Raw genomic sequence first — 26,158 nt, 5'->3', positions numbered from 1 at the left:
CTGCAACTGTTCAACTTGCCTGTTTTGTTAAACTGTAGTTGAGGTCTCCTCATCATCTTCAAGGTTTTCCTTGCTAACATGCTGAAGAAGTTAGTGAAAACTTTTTCACACTGCATTCCATCTTTTCTATATCACACATTATTCAAGGTGGTCAAGTAAAGTAAAACTTATATTTTACCAATAATGAATCACAGAGACTCATCTAATTGTGATTCCTATCTCTGTTTCCACACAAAGCGGGGCTCAGAGCAGTAGAAGTAGAGCCAGCGGCACATTGCAACAATGCACAAACAACCATAAACTGCTGCTGGCCATCATTAATGCGAGATAGACACGCCTGTGAAATGAAGCCACTACAGTGTCCAGTGGAATCCAAAACAAGCGGCTTCCATCGACAACAACCAACTACAGTCACAAGATGGCAGTGATGTAAAAGATAGATGAAAACAGGCACAGGTTTTATGACAGAGCATGAAAGGAGAGGATTTTTTTTAACTTTAGTAGGTTTTTGATGTTTATTTTTAGATTTGACAAGGCAAGCACTGCCTGCTTGTCCTGTTTTTAGTCTTGGTGGTCCTTCAGTATTTCCTTCTCAGTTCTGGTTATTTCCTCTTTTACTTTGTATTTAATTTTCTGTGGTGTCCTGTATTAGCTTTACTTCCTGGTTGCCATTTCCTGATTGTTTCCATTTTGTGTGAGAAGACATGTAATCAGGTCTACAAAGGCCTGATTACACGAGAACAGAACTAAAAATCAGACACAAGTTTGAAACTTATTGGTTGAAATCATCCTCAGAGGTATGACTGTCAATGCCTAACTGTAATACACAGTGGAGGCTCTTTCATGGTTTGAGGCAGCATTTCAGCCAGTGATACTGAGGATCCTGTCAAAACTGATGGAATTATGAATAAAGAAAAGTACTTTTAGATTCTAATGCACTGTGCAATACCAGCCGAAAAGCATCTGCATGACACTGGCTTCACTTTTCATAATGATGCCAAACACACTGCTATTGCAGTAAAAGAGTAAAAGGATACGTGCACAACAAAAAAACACAGTGGAGCTCTATCAGTCATGGCCTGAGCCTTCCCAGAGCCCAGACCTCAACATAACTCAAGCAGTATGGGATCATCTTGGCAGAATGGACTAAAAAGCTCCCAACATTCAACAGAGATGTAATATAAGGTAAAAATCATTTAACCTTATATACTACAGTATACATTTGCAGATGTTTCAATGACTCACTGCTCTTATCTCTCATTTTCCAAGAGCTTTTTGCACAATACTGCAAGGTTGCAGGGATATATAGAAAGTGCACATATTTTAGAAGGAGAAATGACCAACATAATTTCTTGGTTGGCTTCTGCTCACGTGCCTGGATGTGATATCATGTGACATGGTCACTCAGTATGAGTGTTTCTTGCAAATTACAGCGAGTGTTGTTTTGGTTATTTGCGTGAGAAGACATTTAAACTTATGATCCGGAGAGGAGGGGCCCGAAAGAAGGCAGGGAGAGCTGTGGTCACGTGAGTCAAGTGGCCGCAAAACAAGCACATAAGTAGAGCAAAGTAATATTCAAAATAAAACCAAACGGCTAATTTAAACCGGTATTCACCACACAGCTTTGCCAACGTGACTTTATTTTGAAAAATTTATCAGCGGAAGTAGTGTGTCTCATTAAGTATAGAGTGACGCAACTACAAAGTAAAAATCTCCATTTTGAAAAAAGAAAAAAGGAATCGTCGGTAGGGGCGTGAGAGAAATATTTTATAGATAGTGGGGAAAAGGAGCAAAAGGTGTTTTTTTTTTTAAAAAAAAGTGAGTTTTGTATGCGTCGAAAAGGTGTGGATACACGTTTTTTCTGCTGCTGAAATGGGAAACTGTCATACCGTTGGACCAAACGAGGCCCTTGTGGTTTCAGGTAACGTAAACGCTTCGTGGTCGATGTGTGTTTAGCTGCTTGGCGCTTCAGGGTCGCTGAAGTAGAAGAAACGAAAAAATGTTTAATATAGCCATTATACGAAAAGCAACTAATGGCTTTTATTGTGTGCATTATAAAATGGGAAATAACGTGACCTGTTATATCACGGTAAAATCACCATGTGAAGCACTAAAGCGGGCGACAGCCCCGCGATCCTTGCCTCTTTAGGAAATCAGACGCATCTCCATGTTTTCTTTTCCCACATGTTGACGGGAGTACATGTATCTGGACAGTTAGGTCGAAATTTGGTAATAAGTGGACGAGCCAGCGTGTGTATCTTTCTGTATTTTTCCCCAGATAATTTATATTCTAGGTCCGCCGATTTCCTCTGTTAATACTCTATTATTGCAGTATTTCATCCGATTGCAGTGACGCTTGTTCAAGTACGAATACTAGTTTGTCAAGCAGCCTTTAGATGGTTTTGGTTTCCGCTGTTTATATTTCGGTTTCTACATGTGTGCTCACGAGTCTGGCTTTATATGATCATTTTAGTAAGAGTCAAACAAGCGTAATGTAACAGGGTAGGAACAGGACCACACGAAGCTGGACTTGATGTTTATTTGCACTGGTGGCTCACTGGTACTCTTGGCCTACAGGACTACAGCAGGATTAATTGAATTATGAGAGAAGGGCTTGTGCACGCTCCCGGATTTGCAGACTGCGTCTGTCACCACTGATGTTTCTAATACCCATAACACAGGGTACACAGAATATAGTCCTTAAAATTTTAAAAGCTACTGGCCATGTAGAAAACAAAACAAATATTAGAACCAGATAATAATAATTTCATGCATTCGCTATTGATTGTTTGAGAATCCTACTGTAGGTTCAAACTACGGTTTGGGAACGTGTTGCAGGAAAGATGTCCAGCACGCCTCTGTAACTGAATCGTTAAGTGCCGTTTCCTGTCTGATTCTCTTGTGATGAACAAATAACAACTTTGGGATTTTCCATTGTGCAAAAATCAGCATGTAATTCATCACTTCGAGGAATGTTGTTTAAGAGCAAAGTTGAGTGGGTGTGAGTTGCACATTCTGATCCTATGACCCGATTAGTCTCGGATGTCGAAAAGAAATAGCTTTGCTGTTTACATGTTTAGGGGCCAAAACACAACGTACTTTTCATGGCCTCAATTGTATATTAATGCCACCATCTCTCCATAGTGTGATTTAGGATATGCATGGCTTTTTGTCAAGAAAACTGAAGCTGGTAAAGGATTATTTGTAGTTTTCCTAAAGTGTCATTTATTGACGTGATTTATTGACCTGTAGAATGAATGCATTAGCAGGATAGTTGTCGCTTCAGCATTCCTCCATAAAATCAGTATGTTGATAATCATGTGACCAGACCAGAGTTACTATAGTTTTGTTTTTTTCCAATTTAGTTTTTACTTTTATTCCATTTTTGACTTTTTAAATCAGTTTAGTTTCAGTTTGTTACCAGAGTGGATTTTTTTTTGTTTCAGTTCAGTTTTTATTGTGTGAAAATGTTTAGTTTTATTTTAGTTTAATTAGTTTCAGTGTTAGTTTTCGTCTGTTTAGTTATTATTGTATAAAGGGCATATGTCAGAGGCAAGAGGAAAATCAGTACAGGTATTACACTATTTTTTGAAAGTCGTTGACTTGCAGTCTTTTACACATCCAAAATATCAATAAACACAGCCAATGACTCGTGTAATAAAATCAATAATAAAAGATAATAGTAATAAAACATGTAATAACATTTTACTTAACTAAAAATTACTAAAACTAAGACTATTTCTCCCTATTTTTTCATTTTAGTTAGATTTAAACATTTACAAAATTGTTTTAGTTAGTTTTATTTTATTTTTTTATTTTTTTAAAAAGTCTAGTTTTTACTTTTTAAGTCAACTAAAATGTTTTTCACATCTAGTTCTAATTTTACTTTAGTTTTAAACTCTAAAAATTTTGACCTCTTGTTCAAATTTAATTTAAATTTAATTTTAAGGTTTTGAGGTAAGAAACAGTAATATTCAGGTAATGTGATGTCCTGTATTGCAGACAAACTTAGTTATGGTATCACAGTAGTCACAGTTTTACCAAGGATAGTGTGTACTTTTTCTGGTTTATGTACACAAGTGCTGCTGTTTCCTGTCAGATGTTAGTCAGTCAGGCAGCAAAGTGCCCTGTTGTTGGAAGCTTAAAGGCCTGCTGCGTCATAAAGGAAGAGGTCTGCTACAGACCTATAATTTCAGATGTTGAACGGTTTACTAAAAGTATTTGAGTTAGGGAAGTATGTGTTAATAAGGATAGTCTACTCCTGGCCATCCTCCCCTTTCTGTTATCATGTGACAGCTGAGAATGTCACACTAATCACTCATGATTACACCATGACGCTGAGGCTAGTGAAAGGGGCTGCCTAACCTAACTCAGTCTCATTTGGAAACTCTTGTCAGTGTCATTTTTAGAGGTTAGGAGGGTAATGGCTTATAAAATATTGAAAATAGTTTTATTGGTTCTGCAAACTTACTGATGAGGTGGCTCAACAGGTTACATTTAATTAAATGAACAACCGCTATCAGAGAAATCACATGCTGCACCACATGTGCAGCATGTCCCTTCATATTTTAGTCTCTGTTGTTTGGATCAATATTGAGATCTTACATTTTCAACATGGTTGCTGGATACATTTATATCTTCAAAACAAAAAATGTATTTTTATGTAAATGTATTTTCTTGCTCTTAATAAAACATAAACTAACATTCAAGTGAACTAAACAGCAGCCTGGCAGAATTTGGACTTGGACTCTGGTGAGGCAAAATGAGAGAGGTTGTGCTGAAAGGCAAAACGAGAATTATTGCAAAACAGAATGCATCACAATAATGATGATTATTATTGCACAATTAAAACTGGATAATACATTTTAATTGTCCTTGGAATCCACAGTTGTAATAATAACAAACCCACAAAATCAGAAAGAATGGTTCCATGAGGCTGATGTATTTAAATGAGAGCTTGAGTGTTTCACCCTTTACCTGCTTTGTTTTGGAGAACCTTTCTCACGTAGCTGCTGTGGGTGATGTGGTTGGAAGATTGAGAGAAGGGTTTTTGGTTTTCTGTCTTAAAGCTACACATGATCCTGTTTAGAAACTGAGTGCAGAACAGAAAAGTGGGTCACTAATTGATCCTTTTCAAAACAGTGATACTAATTTCGGTTTGCATTAAATTTGCTTCTAGAGTTAGAAGTGTGCATTAGTATGAATTCGGGTGGTTTGTGCACAAAGTTTAAAAGAACCCAGACTGGATGTCATATTGAAAAAGTCACATACAACAGCATGTGACCTTTTGCTACATTGATTGCAGCCATGTGATGTGTTTTATATGTGTTGCTCCAAAGGTGGCTGCTGTGGCTCAGATCAGAAGACTTATGTCGTGGGAGGCTGGGCATGGGGCTGGTGGCTCGTCTCTGACATCCAGAGGTAAGATCTGTCTGTTCTAGCTTTAACCTGAACAAATGTGCTCACAAACTCAATCAGGAAACTTTTAAGATGAGGGTATCTGCAGGTCCCCACAAAAGGTTCTATAATACCTTTATGTCCTTATGGTCATGACTCAAGGTTTTTTAAGAGAACAAACACAAAAGATCTATGAACCATATGAAGAGCCATAATCAAGCAAGTTATGAGATCATTTATAAATATTCATGAATGGTAATAGTTGTATAGGATTTTTTTTTACAGGGTTTTGCTGTTCAGAGATCTTTTAAGTTAATAAATTCAAGAGTTAATTTGTTTTCCCACCTTACACTGTGAGTTAATCAGATAATTTCAACAAAGACATGGTGATGTAGTATACGTCTCCTGTTTATCTAATTGGATTATGTTTGGCTAGACCCCTTTTATTAGGGCACATGCCCCTGTAAGATCTCAGCTTTGCATTTTGAGTAACAAGGGCTTGTGTTTGGATTTTCAAATAGATAGACAGATATCTATCGGTCTGTCTGTCTGTCTGTTATATTTGTGCACAATAAGTAGTTGACTTAAGTCATTACTTTTGTTGTTCAGTTATGGTTATCATTAAGAGGAGAAGAGTGCAAATGTGCAATACTTTATCAGTTCAGTCTAGTTTCCTAATAGTTACGTGCAGGCTGTGATTTTTAGCCCTAAAACATACTGAGAATGTAGATATTTTATTAAGATTGCTATATTTTTACCTTTTAGCCATAAATTCCTCAGTAATTGTTAGTGATGCAGCAGTATTGCAGTGACAGTAGGCCAATAGTGAGTTAAGTAAAGTTAACAAGTAAAGACCATATAGATTTTTAAGTTTTCTTTGGTCTTGCTCTAAACAACTGTGTTGTCGACTTTGTATTAAAACAGAAGCACTAAAAGAGATTGTGTATGTCCTCATTACAGTAAGGATTTGGATCAGTTTGAAAGAATGATTGTTAACGGGTAATCATGTGACAATCTCAGATGATCTCTTGTGCAGTAATTCAAAAGTAATGTAATATGATGTAATGTAGTAATGTAATGAATTGCCTCTATAGGAAATAAATAATGTAATGCATTAATTATCAAAGATGAATAATATATATTGACATCAAATTATATGAAACTAAAAGTTAATAAAAAACTCAGTTTAATTTTGTGCAAGTCATTTTGTAACTTTATTTTATAACGTGTGTGTGTGTGTGTGTGCACACCTAAACATATTCCCATACATATACACACACACAAAACAGAAGACATTATTCAGAGTTTAATGATGAATAAATAAGCTATTTGTGGCTAATAGAAATGCTCTAATATTAGAAACTAGTGTTTAACAGATTAGTGAGAATTGCAGCTGAGTATAGTCTGCTTTTTTCCAGCCCCAATGAAGAAGCATTAGTGGAAAGACAAACAGATGTTTCATAATGATGATCTGAGGGAGAAGTACTAACAATATTTGTAAAACTACTGTAAACTGAAAATGAGCTAAACTCCTGTTCTGAAATAAAAGCCATCAAAGGAAATATAAACCTGCGAGAAGCTACTCACTAATGGTTTCATAATGAGCTACACCAAATTAAATTTGTGCCTCTTTGTTTCTCTGCCAGAAACCGAAAACAAGCTCTTTAGTTGGCTCTTGTTCATATATATTCCATATCAAGAAATAAAAACTGCTCCTTTTGTTTTTGTTCAGATGTCATATGCTGTATAGCATAATCCTGTAAAAAAGCAGCATTGATACATCTTGTCTGTGGAAGTCCTGATATTAACTATCTTTTGTTTGCCTGCCTCTTTATTTCAACTTTGCTAACTTGCTTTGCTTTGTGTCATATTGATCTTGCCCTTTCTCAGTCCTTGTGTGCCTCCTTCACACCCATTTCCTAGCAACTATTGGCTCTAGTTGCTAGGAAACATAATGGTTTGACCTTAAAAACAAGATGCAAAAGTTGAAACATGTCTGGATTTATCTCCATTTAGAGTTAAGTAGTCTCAGGAATCCCTTCTTATATTTTTAGTATTAATATTATTAAGAGCAGCAGGAAGGATCTTGTGCCACTCAGAGTAGTAGTCATCATGTCTGCTAACAGCCCTGTGTGCATAAGCCAGTAGCTGGACAGCATTATTATGGTGCTGGTGGTGGTGGAGGACTTCCTGCTTGTGATGCAGTAATCTTGTTAATGTTGAGTTGAGGCTCCTCACTCATTGATCCAGTTCTCTTGGAAAGAAAGGGAGGTGGAGCTGTTCAGCAGAGTCTCTGGTTCCCAGTGTTGCTGCAGTCATCCTCCCATGTCTTTGACTGAAACTGACCCAAACAACTTGGTATGAATGTAGTGTGTTTATCATAATACAAGGGTGGTAAGCCTCTTTTATCTGCTCTGAAACATAGTCATATGTAAACAGTTCAGTGTTGAAGCACGGGATAGGATCGTTTGTAATGGACATTCCTGTGTATTTGTGATGCAAACGTAAAGGATCAAGGATCCTGTTAACACTGGCTTGTAGGGCTGGGCGATATATCAAAAATTTATCGTTACCGAAATTTATGACTCTCATCGACGTCATTTTGCCCATGTCGGTAAATTCGGTATTTTAAAAAAAAAGGAAAAGGCATGTGCAGGTTGGCGATGTTCATGTCCCTTTAAGACGCTGTGCTACGTTACAGACTTGACGGGGTGGAGTCACATGACTCTACTACCTTTTTATGCTGGGCAGACACTGTGCGATTTTTTTTTTTCAGTCGCGCGATTCAGCTCCTGCTCAAACTGTACGATTGACTCGCAGGGGTTAGAAGTTCATAGGTCACGATGCAGGGTCTCACACTATACTGATGCTCTGATGCGACCTGAGTGCTCACACTGTGCGTCCATAAAATGAAGGTTATAACAGAAATTCTGTCGCTCGCTCTCTCTGTCTTTCACTCACACAGACACGCACACCACCACCATCAACTTTGCTAAATTGCTAATGAAAAACATTGATCAGGCAGCTGTGATTGAGCAGCAATGTAGATCCAACTATTTTCACGGTTGTTGTGGTCGTGATAATTTTGTGAGGCCACATCGAAAAGGCTCGGATGAGCTTTCCAAAGTTCTACAAGTTGTGCCTCCATCGCTTGTGTCCAGATCACACGCTGCACTGCTGTGCTGCGCCGTCTTTTTCGCTGACATTTGTGTTTGCGCGTGCGCAGTGTGACAAACTGCGGTGACACCCTCACGACGGTCGCGAGGATTTCAAACAGGTTTGAAATCCTCACGACCAAGCGATTGATGATCGGGAGCTCGTCGTGAGGTGTCAATCGCTTCTCGTTACCCCACGTATACTATACGATGCATGACGCACGATGAAGGCCAAAATCGGGCCGATCGCCAAAACGGTCGCACGACTCAAAAATCGGCTCAAAATGGGCCAAAAATCGCACAGTGTAAGCCCAGCATAACAAGACGAGACACGGGTGAACAAATGGAGGACGATTTAAATGTTGAAGCAGCAGCGACGGAGGTAGAGCTGGTGGAGGAGGAAGAGGAGACGCTTGTTAACAAAAAAAATGCATCATCAATTGTTTGGCAACATTTTGGATTCAACAAGGATGATATTGATCAAAAAATTGTTAAATGTAAACTCTGCAAAAAGACTGTTGCGTCAAGTCAAGGTAACACAACCAACCTCTTCCACCACCTGCAGCACAAGTTTTTGTTTAAGAGTTTATAGTTTTCACTAGTCACATGGCAGTGCTTAGTATTTATTATAGTTTTTTCTGTGTTCAATTGACATTTGTGTTTGTGACATTATTTGTTTACAAGTTATAGTACCTCAAGGCCTTAGCAGAGATAGGCCTTTGTCCATGATGGCATTACATTTGCACAATCATTGTTTACTTTGTGAATAGCCAATGTGAAACATATTTATTATTAAACTATTTTGTTTACAAGGGATACACATTTTTTAGAGAGCATGGTTACATATTGTATCCTACACTTTTTATTTTGTTCAGTTAATAAATCTTAACCACTAAAAGTACTTACTACTATTGTCTTCATTTATTTTCAGTGACATTTTACAGTCCTTTAAAGTGGTAATAATATAATTGCAATTAATAGGTCTAGGGGGAATAATATTATCAAAATAACTGGAGGAACTATGCTGCCTGGCACAGCCCCATTAAATGAAAAAAAAAAAACGTTTGTTTTTTTTGGCACTTGGGGTGGTTATCGTCCATTTATCGTTATCGAGGTTAACTGCTCAATTTATCGTGATATTGATTTTAGGCCATATCGCCCAGCCCTACTGGCTTGATTCCATTAGTGATGTTGTGTGTTATCACACTTCATTTAAATTGTTTATAACAGCGACTATGACAAAAATTATGGTTTTAAAAGCGGTATCATCAGCAGCACATCATATGTAAAACAGGCTTAAAACCAGCAAAGCAGAAGGGCAAGTTTTGTGTTTTGCCCTTTCTCTCTTTTCTCTGCCTCTTGACCTTCGCTACTGTTATTCCTAACAGCTGTTGTCCAACTTACTGTTTTTGCCTTTGCTATCCCCGCTGCCTGCCTGCCTGCCTGCCTACGTAGAATGTCTCTGGAGGTTATGACCATCCTCTGTCGCTGTGAGAATATCGAAACCTCGGAGGGTGTACCCCTGGATGTGACAGGGGTGGCTCAGGTAATACATTTCAGAAGGCTGGGGGGAAAAAAAAAGAAAAAAAAAGCAGTGGCTGGTGTTTGAGGCCGAAGGAAGACAAAAGGTGATGGTTCAGCTAATCGGCTAACATTGTCTGTGTGTTTTCATCCTCTTTTCTTCTTTCTTCTGCAGTCAGAGGAGACAGTCAGCTGTTAATAACTTTGCTGTAATGCTGTGCTCTGAGTCACCTTCAGCAACGGGGCCTCTAAATGAATGCTATAGAAATTAAAAAGAGGATATCAGAAGTCCAGAGACCAATCACAACTAATATAATAAGGCTAATTTTTAAATCAAATGCAACTCCTTAATGCAAAATCGATTGGATTGTGGATGGCATCTCATTTTGCTCCGTTGTTAGTGATCTGGAGTCCTTGGGTGAATGGTTTCACTTTGTCTTGTTTTTCTTTTCTTGTGTTCAGTCCCTTCCCCTCATTTGCTTTCCCTGAGATCATGTCAATTTTTATTTTATATTTTTCCACATTCTTCACAGGATAACGCTTGAGATTATGACCCTGCAGCCCAAGTGTGATGATGTAGAGACAGCGGAGGGTGTAGCTATTACTGTCACTGGGGTGGCTCAGGTAAATCACCACACATTTTTGGGACTCCCAGTTCAGATTTCACTAACCCCTCCCTCCCTCCCTTTCTCTGGCATCAGCCTCTAATCACAGCTGAGGTGGTATTTCATACAGGGGTCTCAAGTGCGTATGTGTAACATAATCTGACCAAGCTGGAGTCGAATTGACAATAGCACTGTGTCAAATGCTTCCTTATTTATTTTTGTAAAACCATAGGCAATATTATACAACTTCAGCTGGTATTCTGTGTCCGAGTCTTCAAACTTGATTTTCTGATTTGTAATTTGTCACCCCACTGCTCCCTGCAGCAGTACACCCCCACCAATTTTCTATGCTGATGATACAGTGTTATTTTCAGTCTTTCAGTGAATTAGCATGGCACACAAAAATGGGTCTATGAAAAGCCTAATTGGTGTTTTGTGGTCAATCTCAGTATATTATGTTATTTTGTATGCTGTTTATTTCTGCTTTTTTTTTTTCTTTTCTTTTTTTTTTAATTATTCAGTTCTGGGTCTGTCACATTTTTGTTTAAAATTCACAGACGCTAAAGAATAACTTGGGTAGTCACAATACCAAAACATCTGAGAAGCAGTGTATCATATGTTGGATCCATATTATTGCACTAGGTGTCACTGGAATTTGCAGGGGAGTTTTTAAATAGTCATCTTCTTGCGCACCTCCAGACTTCTTCCAGTGCAGCTGCTATTCTCAGAGGCTCTTTCATTCGTGCCTCTTCAGTGTGCGCCCCGCATACCAGGTATAGCAGAATTGGCTCGGTTTGTCCCCACCATAACTTTTTTCTTTCTTCTGACCACTACTCATGCTATGGCCTTCAACTGGGTCGGAATTGTCTCCAGGACCCAGATTGACTACCTTTTCTTTTCAAATATTCATCTATTGCTATTATGTGCTGCTTTGTCTCACTCGCAGCATGACTACGTCATTTTTTTCTTCGTCTTCTGTTTTACTGGCAGTCGGCAACCCATTTAATTGGAGGAAGAAGAAGCCAGTTGCTTAGAGTACCAATCAGGGGAAACCAGATAATCTTCCATGACCCCTTGATCCCCTCATGGCACACCTATGTGCTGCAGCACAGTGGTTGGGAAACACTGCGATAGAGGACTCTAAATTATTGTGGATCATAATGCAGGCTCTTACTACCAGCCCAGATTTAGGCCTTACTGCCTGGCATGAACATTATAGATTCTTTCAAAGAAAAGTCCTCTTTAGTCTGTGGATCGTAGGACGAGTTCCACTTTTCAGTGGTCTGAGATGACAGTCATGTCAGTTTTACAGAAGTTTATGTTTTCTGTCTTAAACTACTTAAAGTCCTCATGAAAATGCAGACACACCTGAAATTTCTGTGTTTGATTTTTTTTTTCAATTGTTCTGATGATGTAAATAATATTTGTAAAATGGTTAGAACAGGACCCCCAGGTACTGAGCTACCAATAGCAGCTGCAGTGTTCCAAAGGTGCCCAAGGAGACATGCTTCAAGGGTAAATTGTCCAGATTTATATAATCTCTATTTATTTATTCATACTTAGACCCCTGTGTTAAAACCACAGAGTCAACTTTTATTATAAGACACTTGCCTCACTCTATAACAAAGAAAAAACCTGAGCACTTTCCTGTTACACCATCCAGATGAACCAACAGAGATACCACATCAGATTTTGTTCATACCGTTTCAAATTAAGATAACACTGTATATATTGTTTTTTACCTTTATGCTTTGTGTGAAGAACTAAGGTGTGTTGCTTATGAAATCCATGAAGTGCTATAGAGAAAGTTACATTTTATTTATGTAATTAACACATTTTGAACTCTTAAAGAAATATAACGAAAGGAAAGACACCCAGCTGAACTAAAATGATCCATGTAGCAAACAAAAAATATTGTGAGCCGCCACCCTTATATCGCCTTTGGGCTTTTGGAGCCTTGACCTGACTTTTAAAAAATAATTGGGGAAAAAAAGCACTATGCTGCTAAAAAAAAGAAGAAAAATAGATATTTGCAAAATTCTGCCTAAATATGTATTTTACCAGGTTAAGATGTGTGGCGGGGCGTGGTCTGCAGCGCCGCTGAAAGGGAGGCGGACGCACCTGAGCGGCACCCGCAATCACGCCTCGCTGCCTTAACGTCTGTGCCATCTATGCTGTTGTTGGTGTGTGTCGGGCTGTGAGCTGAAAAGCTACAGCTGTATGCTACAGCAACCGTGTGTGAAAAGTGGTCAATAAAGAGATGCTGAAAAGCGTGTTCATGCAAACATCATCGGGTCTGCTGTGATATGTTTACAATGGGACTTCTGCTCCTGAACCTCTGCGCATTTCCCATATGCGCACAGCGTCTGCAAATCGGGGCTGTACGAAGTCACTTTCATCTTTACGCAGGACTGTAAGCTGTCATCTATGAGGCGTGAGCGGTGTTTGTTTTTAACATAGTTCATGGTGGAGAACAGCTGCTGACATAATGTGGATCCGAAGATCCATAATTGGCCTACCTGGGGTTGAAAGTCTCGATAAATGCACGCCATTTCGGCAGGTATACCGGCTTCCGCGAGTGTGACGCTTATTTAGAGCGATAAAAAATAATAAAATATAATTTTATTTTTATATTTCAATATCACAGTAATCTTCCAATTTAGGAGTACAAGTTTAAAAAAAAGAACTAACATAAATAAAATACAGTTCAGCTAAATACTTCAAATTTATTTTCCCAAGCCACGCCGAGCCGCAGTATAAGGACTAAAGAGCCGCAGGTTGCCGACCCCTGGCTTACACCATAGGTGCCCTCCTAAAAATCATACTGCACATCAGGATAACAGTGACTTCAGCGATACCAAGGCTACAAGACCGATAGTTCAGCATTGCCTCTACACGTGCCTGATGCTGATTGGCACTGTTTGTAGTGAAAATAGAAGCAAACTGTCTTATCCTCTGCAATTGTCTCTTTGTTACTAGAAGAAGAAATTGAGGAGTAGCGGGGCTACAGGCTGACTTTTTAACTAATAGCTTCTTTATGCCCTATGCCTTTTACGTAGCACCATTTAAATCAACATTTCACATTATTTTTGCTGTCTTAAATGTATTACTTAAAGCTACTTTCAGCTGCTCATTTATTCACAAGTGAAGGTTTTACTTGCAGAGCAGCATGTACAGGATTTTTCTTTCCCCAGTTTATGATGGCAAAAACTTATTGTTGACTCTTCACTCTAATCATTCTCTGCTTATTCAAACCAATTCTAACTGCGCCCTGGTGTGTCAGCTTATGGTAATTCAAAAATAGTAGAGAATATTTGCATTGGTGAACTAATTATTTCGTGTAACACAAAGCAAACCTCATAACCTCGCTTAAAGCAGTGCATGAAGTAAAGTAAGCACAATACTGCACAGCTGCTTTCATTCTGTCAGTCACATTAATGCCACAGATGCTGAAGTACAAATCAAAACCCATGTAGCCAGGCAGCGCTCCCTGGCCTTGGACTTTGCCTACAAACAGAGTCAAGACTCCAGAATGTCTTATTTTGCCTTGTAGATACTTTTTAAGCACAAATGTTGACTGAGTTCTAATTTGTAATAGAAAGCAATTATTTTGTGGATTTTCTGTTTAAGAAAATGTACGTATCATCACAGTGTTTTGTGCATTTCCATATCTTGCTCTTAATTACTTCCTGAATTTTTTCTTTGCCCGCATGCCATTAGTTCTTTTGTTTGAATGATGACGCCTCATTATCAGTTCTCTGTTTTGACCACCATTTTGCCACTGTATGTTCCTCTTCTCTGTGTTTTTCTACATGTGTGCTGACAATGAGGCCACTGTCTGGAGTTGAAAACCCCCCCACTTTCACACAGTTTACTTCCAGCAGACTCATAATGGTGTCCGTCAGATTGGTCCAGTCTAAGCCAAAGCCACTGTGAAATTTGTGTCCCATGGTAACAGCAAAGTCTTTCCTAATTCAAAGAGACAAATGAATTAGACTTGGTGGGAGACATCCATTTAAAGGAAATGAGCAGAATTTCAATCTAGGATGTGCGTTTCATTTCTGTATTGAATTCTTCAATCATATTTTGCCTTGTTACTTTAGGTAGGACTGTTTTAGAATCCTTCGATAACTTAATAGTCAATTTGCACTGGAAGGACCTAACAAATTTTAAAAAACAAAACTGTCTACTGAGATTCTTTTCTGTACAGTCTGTGCATTTAGAGGAGGCAGGAGGAAGGGTGGTGTTACAAGTTGGAGTGGGGCTAGGTAGCAGATTAAGAGCTCAGGGCAACAAATGAAAATTGTTCAAGTCTTTATTCCAATGTCAGCCGTTGCACAGCGCCCCCTGCTGTCTGTTAGAGCTTTCCTTGGCTGTCTTGTGGCCTTTTCTGTTTTCTGGAAGTGACGACAGTCTTTCCTGACTTTGTGTTGCCCTTATTTCTGTTATGAGTGCATGTTGTAAAACATACCCGTGTGCAGACCTCTCGCCTAAGGACCCAGCTCACTCTTTTCTTTTCTTACAGCTCTGATGGACAACAATTTTATCCCAAACCTTTTTAACCCATTTTTTGATTACATGACTGTCTGTTTGTAAATGATCTCTCTTTCTATCACTGACTGTTTCTATCTTTTAAACCTCAGGTCAGTGACATTCATTTTTCTTTGTTTCTTTCTTGTTGTTTTTTTTTTTTAAAATGTTACGTGTCCATCATATTTTTCTCCCCTGTTTATTTCTATATATTTGAATTAACCTGTGCAACATTGATGTGAAAATCTAAGTCCTTGCATTTAAGAAGAGCAAAAAATCTAAAAGCAGAATACTGACTTCATCTGACATTAGACGGCCATGTATTCTGTAAAAGCCATAATAACATTTCCAAAATACTTTTATTGAAAATGGAGAGATGCTGTAAAAAAATTATTTACTCCCTTCCCAATTTCTTAGATTTTTGCATCTGTATCGTGCTGACATGTTTCAGATCGGCAAACAAATTTTAATATTAGGCAAATATAACTCGAGAATGAGACAACATACGATTTTCAACCTGATACCAAAGGTCCATCTACTAAAAATCAGAGGTCAAGTTTTCTCAAAATCTTGTGAACGTAATAAATCGAGAATGATGTCACCTGTGATTTTCAAAATGATGAGAAAGGTGAATGTAGTAGGAGGCTGACGGGTAACACTGGCAGCCAGCAGCATTTTTAAATGATTTCATTTATTAAAGGAAAAAAGTTATCAAAACAACCTGGCCCTATCTGAAAAGTGTATCTCAGGGTAAGACAGGGTATCTTTGTCTAATATTGAAATTGGTTTTAACTGAAAAATGTTAAAATAAATAAATTAAATATTAATTAAATACATTTCACGGCATTGTATTTACTCTATAAATAAGTATATCAATTACAAGAAATTTGTTTAAATGAAATGTGAGTCGTGTGGATCGACTTTACCCAAAGGCAAACTAAGAAAGTATTGTTGAACATTTGTTTGGCCATGTCATTGATGGCTGACAGTTTTGGCTTCCTCTTTTAGGTGGGCTGACAGCATGCAAGATGTTCTTCAAACATTTTGCTGATTACTATGTCCATAGTTCTTTTCATGTGTAAAAAGCATAATGACATGCATACATCCAACACACACTGGCATAATAATAATAATGATAACAATAATAACAATAACAATAATAACAACTGTTATTATTATTATTGATATTATTGTGAATTTTAGGCTTTGTAATTTCAGCTCTTTGCATTACTGATGCAATGAAGGTGAACAGAAAAAAAAATACATTCTAAGTAAAAGGATTTTAAAAAATCTTTGTATAATATTAAAAGCTAGTATGTGTTGTCCTTATGTGTGCCACACCTGTGTGTTGTGCCTGTCTTTGTGTATTCACAAACACAGGCACAATGAATGATGTTCTCTGTCCATGTTGGCGTTAGGTGAAGGTGATGACTGAAAAAGAACTGCTCGGTTATGCCTGCGAACAGTTCCTGGGAAAGTCAGTCATGGAGATCAAGAGTGTTATCCTGCAGACCCTAGAGGGTCACCTGCGTGCCATCCTTGGTGGGTAGCTTCTCCAAACCATATGGTGACTCTGTGGTGTTTTCCTGCTTTTTGTTCTTTTTGGTATCTGCGCCATATGACTATGACAGTGATTGGAGGATTTTTTTTCCCCCTCTTGACATATTGGCCCTATTTGTCAGTGTGTTTGGTTTTATTCAAATGTATTACAGGACCATGATTTTTGAGGCACTAAACACACTGACCGATCTTCCAGGCACGCTAACTGTTGAGCAGATTTACCAAGACAGAGACAAATTTGCCTCCTTGGTACGAGAGGTGGCAGCACCTGATGTTGGCCGCATGGGTATCGAGATTCTCAGCTTCACCATCAAGGTATAAGAAAGAGAACGTCAAGTTCATGTTATTCTGACTCTATTTTTCAAATATTTGTTTGTTTGCTTTTTAATTTCATTAGGTTAACTGCCTAGAACTGTGTACATTAGTGTTAACCTTTCTTCCTTAAAGGATGTATATGATAAAGTGGACTATCTGAGCTCGCTGGGTAAAACTCAGACAGCTGCAGTACAGAGGGATGCAGACATCGGAGTAGCAGAGGCAGAGAGAGATGCTGGCATTAGGGTAAGAAAAGCTTTAAGACGACGTTAAAACTTCTATCATCTATTGCTAATGGCTATTATTACATTAAGAAACCACCATACAGCACCTGATCCATCTCTCTGTCATTAGTTGTTGCACTCTGTCTTTTACAGGAAGCTGAATGTAAGAAAGAAATGATGGATGTCAAGTTCGTCGCAGACACCAAAATGGCTGACTCCAAAAGAGAGCTGGAAATGCAGAAAGCTTCTTTCAATCAGGAAGTGAACACAAAGGTATGAAGTTGTGTTTGTTGGGTTGAATGTGTCAGCAACAATTGTGAAAGTTTACCCTTTTAAAAAAAATTCCTGCTTCTGTAGAAAGCTGAGGCGCAACTGGCATATGAGCTGCAGGCAGCTAAAGAGCAACAGAAGATCCGTCTGGAGGAGATAGAAATTGAGGTGGTGCAGAGGAAAAAACAGATCAAAATTGAGGAAAAGGAGATTGAACGCACTGAAAAGGAGCTCATCGCTACTGTGAAGAGACCTGCCGAGGCAGAAGCCTACAAGATGCAGCAGCTGGCTGAAGGCCAGAAGTGAGTACTTTGCTGACAAATCCTCTTATCAGTCAAAAAGAAATCACTTTCAGTGAGAGGGGGAAAATGTTAAAGGGCTATTTCATTTATTTCTTAACTGAGACTGTCATAGCGGTTTGCTATATTTAAAGACATTTTTTTAACCATATAATGTTCAGTCTCTTTAGGCATAATTGAATAACTCACCACTATGTAAATAATGCTTTGTAGATGGAGGAAGTGTGCAAAATATGTAATACATATACATATATGTGGGCGATCGTGGCTCAAGAGTTGGGAGTTCGCCTTGTAATCGGAAGGTTGCCGGTTTGAGCCCCGGCTTGGACAGTCTCGGTCGTTGTGTCCTTGGGCAAGACACTTCACCCGTTGCCTACTGGTGGTGGTCAGAGGGCCCGGTGTCGCCAGTGTCCGGCAGCCTCGCCTCTGTCAGTGCGCCCCAGGGTGGCTGTGGCTACAATGTAGCTTGCCATCACCAGTGTGTGTGAATGGGTGGATGACTGGATATGTAAAGCACTTTGGGGTCCTTAGGGACTAGTAAAGCGCTATATAAATACAGGCCATTTACCATATATGTAAAACATAATATGGGCTACTCTTGCTTGTGCTGTTATTGGTCCATCAGCCGGTCATGCAGAAGACAAAGTTATAACCTACAAGAATTGAACTGAACCTGAGTGTTAAAAACAGTGAAGTGTCCACTGCAGCCGCTGTTTCTACTTTTCATGCTGTATTTTGAATCTTTGAACATTTTTTTCACACTTCTCCCATTCCTATTGAAATCTGCTGTTGCTCCTTTCCCTAAAGCAGAGCAGCTGATTAGTTGGACAGTGGGCCCCAATCTTTATCAATATCTGAAATTATTGTGTTTTTCTAATGCTAAAAAAAATGCCACATTATAGCTCAGCACCCAAGAAACATCATAGTAATATTAATTATACTGCTATTTATTATTCATTCTCACATATACCACGTGTAATGTGTAATGCCTGTTTATGTCTGCATGTCAAAGGTCGTGTGTCTATTAGTAATGAGATATTGGTTATGTAAACCAATAAAGAATTATTTTGCTGTCCCTCTAACACTGATGTCTGTCAGGATAAAGAAGGTGCTGACAGCACAGGCAGAGGCTGAGAAGATCCGCTGTATTGGTGAGGCAGAGGCTGCCTCCATTGAAGCTGTGGGGAAGGCAGAAGCTGAGAAGATGAGGCTGAAAGCCGAAGCCTACCAGCAGTATGGCGATGCTGCCAAGACCGCCTTAGTCCTGGAGGCTCTACCCAAGGTTTGTGATACAGATTTAAAAACAGTGCCATTTGTGGATTTTTGTTTAGTGTTTTTTGTTTGTTTGTTTTTTACAGTGTCTACACCATAAGAGCTTTGAGTACCAAAGTGATTTTATGAACTTTTTCAGACTGTTTAGCAGATTGGACTAGCAGGTTCTCTGGTCTCTGTGATCAAGGTTATGACTTTTTCAGAGTGGACTGCTTGGATAGCAGGACAGCCTCTAATATTTTTGTTTCATCACAATTCAGTTATGAGGAAGAAATTGTAGACATATGGTTTCTGGGGTTTTTTTTCGTTGTGATATAAACCATTAACAAGCAGCTCAACTTCAGGATTAGTTTTAGAACAATTACACAATTATAACTAACATTTCTGTCTTACAAATGCTAGAAAAGCATTAATTGTCTCACATATACTGTCTTTCTCTGATAACTTTGAACATAGACTTTGTTAAACATTTAGCATTTTTACTGAACAGAGCTGCAAAGGGTTTGTTCTGTTTTTATCACATGATTACTGTCTTGGAAAAAAATAAATAAAAAAATCCGTCCTCAGTTATTGAAGGTCTCAAACTGGTATTCACACTGTTTTTTCCAGATTGCTGGTAAAGTGGCTGCACCTCTGTCCAAGACCAATGAGATTGTCATCCTGAGTGGAGAAGGCAGCCGTGTAACTGGTGAAGTGAACCGTCTATTAGCTGAACTCCCGGTCTCAGTCAATGCCCTCACTGGGGTGGATCTCACCAAGGTAAGAAGGCACTGTACTGTTCAGAGCTCTCTGCTGAATATGAAACATAGTACAGAGCTTTTTTTTTTCTCCCCCTTCTGTCAATGAAAGTAATTACACAAACACACTTGCCATATGTTTATGATGGGTGTAGCCAATAAGGAAAAGTTAAACCACTAAGTAATCTGCGTTTTTAAGTGTTATAAGTTTTTCCGTCATACTTCGAGTTGCTGTCTGTCTCCATTGCAATCACTAATTGCCTTTTCAGGCAAACATATTTATGAATTATGACATTGGCTTGTTGGGTCCATAAGCCTGCAGTTAGATCCCGAGAGACTTAATCACCATATGTGGGTTTGTATTGAAAGGGCTTTGGTGCAGCAAAAAGTCACTTTTTTGTTTACTGCTATATGTCATCTTTATGGTTAGTTGTATATTTGGGTAATGATTGCTTATAAATAAAGAAAGTCTCTGAATACTTTTGGTTAGACATAAATATTTTTTCTCCCCATCTGCAAGCTGCAATTTCTATGCTGTCAGCTCATTATTCACTTCTTAAGAGACTTCCCAAAAATGTAGCACAGGAATGCTGTGCTGTTTAGGAACCGTCTGGGAAATCAAATGGAGAATTTCACCACCCACATATGAACAAACTCTGACAGTTATTACTAAACACTGAAACTCTTGTTGTGTAAATAAGCAACACTTTGTTAACACAGCCAGAGTTGTATTTTTAGCTTGTTCAGTGGCTCTCGAAATAAGAGAAATCAAGGCAGCTTTAAGAAGCAACAGATGCACTGTACTGTAGTTATTAACACTTTACATCCTTTTTAAAATTACTTTTGTTTATTCGTGTTACAGACACAATGAATATATTTGTAATGAATTCCTGGAGCAGGACCACACCTCATACATGCCCCTTCCAGTTCTCTGTCTATATATGAACCTCTGCACTGCACGCTGTTTGCACTCGTTTTCACACCCCTCCCTCCCTTTTCCAATTCATTCTCATTAGTACATGAGGATCTGCCGCCGCCAGTCCCGACTGAGGCCTTGCCCAAACCGCAGCCTCAGTTCATGCTCACTCCATCTGCTAGTATCTACTAGAAATGCTGTCAAACTTAATTGAAGATGTGGTCTCAGCTAGTTAATTCTTTGTGACTACATTTTTTTGTAATTACAGAAAAATATTTTTAGACATACTCAAATTAAGTGTTCATATTTGATGTGTGAATCTGTACTGATGAGTTAAATGTCAGTGACTTCCTCTGAAACCTCATCATGTCTAAGGGAACAGTTGCTATGACAGATGAATATAATGTACAGCTGTGCTGTGTGAGCATGACAGATGTCTATTAAACACTGTTCCAATGTGCTAATCATTGTGATCACACAGATACCTCTGCTCCAGAAGATGACCACCCCACAGAGCCAAGCAGCCTTCTGATGAAGCAGGCCTGGGACTCGTTATTCTCAATCATTTGCTGTGTATCTGCCTCAAGCATGAAAACTTTGTTTAGCCCTTGACCCCTTATGCAACTGCCTTTGACCAGAAACACTTGACACCAAATCAGAGGTTTTTATATTTTTAAGAGGTTTTTAATTTTCTAAAGGAGAAAATAATGCGGCCTTACCTCTGAAAGATCAGATTGTTTGTATTTTCTGTTGTTTTTAGTTCTTGTTTTAAACACGGTCACCCTTAATATTCTGCACTAGTTAGCCAGGATTATATGCTGCAGTTCTTCGCAGTCCTACTAAATCCTTCATAGATTAAAAAAGTCCAGACGCAAAGTAGGCGAGAGAAATTCAGACACAGAGAACTAATCAGAATACTGTACTCCTCTCCAGAGCTTTCTAAGTATATGCCTGGAATTCAAGCATATGTTCCTGTCTGATATGTTGACATTCATTGATGATTGGAAATGGAGCAATAGGTGCAGCTCCTGCCTCCTAATTACACAGTCATTCAGTGCTCAGTTGTTGAAGTAGTTTGCAGTAGACTGAACAGAGTGTGTAATTCCCTCTTTGCTTTTAAACAGACTTCTTAAAGATTAGTGTACTCACCGTGATTATATAGATACAATGACACGTTACCTGTTACCAGTCACTTGTATGATAAGGCTTACCTCGCAGGATGTTATGTTGTCTGTCTTCTTGCTCCTATGTGCAGTGCCTGTTCACCACTCAAGTGCCCAAACCAGACGAAAGCGGTTTGGCTTTAGTTGGATTTCTGTCTGACTGTATCACTGTTATAGATGAATGTTGTTAGTTCTATGCGTATACTGACAGCAGTGCTCCCGCTTCTCTTTTGTCACGTTTGGACATGTCAGCATAAAACAAAGCCATATTTGGAAATGATTAGCCCAACAGTGACCCTGCATGCCCACCAAGGCTACTGAACAGTTCTGTATTACCTCAAATGGCATGTGGTGGACATTCAGGGTCTGGGCTTTTTTTGTGTGTGTGTGTAATTTCTTTTGTCCTGTTCCCCCGCCTCAGATAAACTTAGTCTTGCTAACATATTTCCCAGATGTCACTTGTGTGATTGTGTTATTTGTAATTTAAGGAGAAACTCCACAGTGATGAAGGAAAAGCATCGTCACTCTGACCTCTGTGGGTTAAGTTCCCAGTGCACCCAGTCTGTAATGACAAAGCAGGAATGTTACAGTCAGTCACAAGTTGGGAAACAAGCAGGTGATTTGATGGTAAACGCTGTACGCAGTGTTTGTGCTCAGGTTTGTTCTCAGTTTGATGAAAGCAAAGTGAAGTTCATGTTGGGGTCTGAGCAGCTGGATCTGTAGCTGTTTCTGCTGCTGCATGTCAAAGAAAACATGATTTGTTTTCATGTCAGATTTCTACTGTAGTCTGTTACTGTGATAGAAAATGAAACATTTCTTTAAACATGTTCCGACCTTGGCAAGTTCTGCGCGACCTTGAGATGATAAACAATTAAGAGTTTCACAGGTTTAATCATTGCTTGTAGATTTGGTTACCCTGTTGTAAGGTTATATAAATTCATTCACCTTTATACAAAAGTCAGTGTTCAAAGTAATTGTTCAGTATCAGAAGTTTTGACATGTACTTGCAAGTTTCAACCTGTAGATGGCAGAATCTTAGCATGATTTGAGTCTCAGTGAGTCCTTTGTTGCTACATGTCCTAAATCTAAATGTTGTACTTTTGTACCATCCTTCTCTGCTTTCCCAAACCAGCTTATTGTGCACAGCTGGCCTGCCCACCTCTGAATTAATTTTGTGCCTCTCATAAACAATATTGTGAACATTCATTAACCACTTTTCCAAATCTGTGACCATAATGTTTTGGGTTTTTTTTAATTGCCAGTGATCATTTATCGTACTGTTTCTCTCCTCTGTGAAATAAACACCGTCCATGTGGCTCTTTTGGTCCGTGGCAAATTTCATCTTGTTTCTGTTTTTTCCCCACATTAATGTTACAGTTCCACCTGTTGTTAAAGTGTTGTATTTGTGCCTGAAACACAGTTATGGTGAACCTTTTGATGTTTAATGTTCCTACTGTGAGAAGCCGCTGTTTACCGATACAGGTCATTCAGACCTGTCAAAGATCAGCTGATAATGAATTCACTGTCCCGGTTTGAAGCCGGAGTGCAGATTTCACTGCAGTGTGGATGAGTGAGAGTCCTCATTTTAATTCAGCTGGACAGCAGATCACTGGCAGTTTTCTTCTTCACTCAGGCGCGACACTGCCTCTTACTGCTGGTCATACGGCCAAATGTGGCTGATCATGAAAATTTCCCAAATTTCACCAAAAGTACTCACTTAAAAGTAGAATGTCTTTTATTTTATGTCTGCTTCAGTCAGCAGGTAACGGAGGTGTTACATGCAAGTTACCGTTGAAAGTCATCATTGTAACATTCACCAACGGCACCATTTCTGTCTGCAGAAGACATTGTATCTGAACAAAATGGTTAACAACTTCTTGTTTGCATTGCTCCTTTTATTTAGACAGAATTCTGTACACAGTGCCTTTGTTGAATAATGTTGGTCTACTTAAATGTGCAGATAGTTGAATACCATTCATACACTCGGAAATACTGATGGGATGATTTGTTATACTTTTGTTTTAGATTGTTCAAACTCTATTATACCTGTACTTTAACATCTATCCTACTAATGTATATTGGAACACACACAAGTATGTATGTATGTATGTATTTAGATGATAAATGAAGCATTCTAGCATTATTCCTTTGTAACCTGGACCTCTTGAAGGTCATTCATTATTTTGGCCAGCAAATGTAGGATATGATACCTACATTTGCTTTGTCTTATCAATGTAGTGGCAACCTCTGAGTAGCATTTGAGAGGAGAATGACCAAACATTATGCCTTAACTCCTGTCTTCATGTGAAACATGTCCATCTGTCAGAGATAAATGTAACTTCTATAAAATGATATTGTGAATATATTTCTCATGGTCTTGGATCCAGCATGGCATTTTAAGCATGTGTCCATGTTATTCTGCGTTGTGTTCCACCCTCTAAATAAATGTTTTACCACTTACTGTTGACCTCACTGTCTCAGTTAAATTAGGAGGGTTTCATCTCACACTCAGTGCCATCTGCTGTATTAGTGACGCCTAGGGGGGGAAAAAGAAAAGTTAAGGAAATAAAGGATTTAGGATATTATTTAGATGAAAATTCATTAAAAGTGCAACACAATTACTATTATTGTTAACTTACAAGGTGTGACTGAATATTGAGATTATACAGAAATTTAAGCTTCTATGCAAACTGTAAAATGTAGCTAAAGTTACGTCAAATCAGATTTTAACAGTATTGTGCCCAAACGTTTGTTTGTGAGGGACAGCCAATCATGTCATGTCCACTTTAAGTCAGTTAATGGGGAGTTATTTTATGCAATTGTTTTAAGAGACACTGCTTTTGTTATTTGTCATTTAAAAAAAAAAAAAGCAGTCTGCGACAACAAAATATTTTTGGTGTTGGGACCTTACAATGCTGCCTGGCATTTTCCTTGACCTGTGTCAGTGTGTGTTGGTGGTAGTGGTGGGGCAGGTTACAAGTCTCTACAATTTTACGTAGTTTTCCAGGTCTAATCACATGATACATATAATTGTTGTGCAAATGGTCCTTACAGGATACATGGTCCTCATGTTTCTCAGTGGTCAGGTCCTTTTATACAGTAGGCTACTTGAACAAGCAAATACTCTTTAAAATAGATGGTTAAAGATAGAAGCTGTTTTCTGCTTGCCAGCCACTTACTCAACAAGCTTATCATTAACTGTTATAACTGTTTGTAGGTATTTTGCAACCCGCTGACATTAGTTTACTGACTTTGTTCACCACTCAGAATTCCTTCAGCTGCAAAAAATTAGAATTCTAATCTGTTATTTTTCTTCTTTAGATCTATCCATAATCTGTTTTAACCCACTTCAAACTTTACCTCAACTTTTCTAGAGTCAGTCTCACGTCATCTTAAAACTCTTTGATATAATGAAGAGTTCATAATTAAATCAACTGACTGCAAGCATCAGACAGTCTGCTTTTGGACTACAGTTGCTGGGGCTGCCAGTCCGGGGCAAATGTGCATTAGTTTTAAATCTAGACCATTTGTAAAGGATTTTCCCCACAGGGGGATCATTCATTTTAAATATATCATTTTATATAATTACCATTTGCCAGACTCATAGGCAACCACATCCTTTTCTCGGAAGGCTTAAGAAAGACTTAAGATCTCGGCACGATGACGCTACACATACCTCCATGTCTATCTCTAACTTCTAACTTCAGATCTTTACCACCTAATCTGGAAGCCCTGATTCTAACATCCTGAGGTGTGACAAATAAAGGTTTTATATTACCCATTTCTGTAGTTGCCTTTTCAAAAGGGATCTGATATTTATTTGTCCAAATGTCTGGTTAAAAAAAAAAAAACTCCAGGGGATGTACTTCAAATCAAAGTACACAATGTAATAATAAAGACTGAAATCCTGCAAATTTGGACAAATGTGTAATTTTTATTTACATATCAAGCTCTGACTAAAATATCCTTCTCTAATGTGCGATGCTGTTAGATTAACTATGATGCAAATGACCATGTACAACAGTGCCGAGATAGAGCTAGTTCAACCAATCATATACATTCAGGTCAAAGGAGCTTGCAAAGAAAAGCGTCTGGACTTCTTTAAGTTACTTGAAGACGTTTCACCTCTCATCCGAGAAGCTTCTTCAGTTCTAAGGTCAAATGGTGGAGAGTCCCAGATATAAACCTAGTGGG

The 26,158-nt window shown here is 38.6% G+C and overlaps 1 protein-coding gene across 3 annotated transcripts; it reads left to right on the top strand.

Annotated features, from left to right (window-relative positions):
* The first annotated feature begins 1,687 nt into the window (after positions 1–1,687).
* LOC309715780 (flotillin-2a) lies at positions 1,688–24,424 on the top strand. Of its 3 annotated transcripts, none has more exons than XM_082549164.1 (11): positions 1,688–1,921; positions 5,340–5,421; positions 10,008–10,098; positions 16,627–16,750; positions 16,965–17,083; positions 17,216–17,329; positions 17,461–17,580; positions 17,665–17,879; positions 18,975–19,158; positions 19,758–19,907; positions 21,283–24,424. In XM_082549164.1, exons 1-11 carry the CDS (start codon positions 1,873–1,875, stop codon positions 21,331–21,333), a joined length of 1,299 nt encoding a protein of 432 aa, XP_082405290.1. In that variant the 5' UTR covers positions 1,688–1,872; the 3' UTR covers positions 21,334–24,424. The 3 variants fall into 3 exon arrangements, with proteins under 3 accessions (XP_082405290.1, XP_082405289.1, XP_082405291.1); XM_082549163.1 differs by lacking the exon at positions 10,008–10,098 and adding an exon at positions 10,607–10,697 and having other exon boundaries at positions 1,690–1,921; XM_082549165.1 differs by lacking the exons at positions 1,688–1,921; positions 10,008–10,098.
* The last annotated feature ends 1,734 nt before the right edge of the window (positions 24,425–26,158 follow it).

Source organism: Aulonocara stuartgranti, assembly GCF_965226115.1.
Source record: "Aulonocara stuartgranti genome assembly, chromosome: 10".
NCBI lineage: Eukaryota > Metazoa > Chordata > Actinopteri > Cichliformes > Cichlidae > Aulonocara > Aulonocara stuartgranti.
Note: the sequence above shows the minus strand (reverse complement) of the source record. Positions and strands in the feature narration are given on the sequence as shown.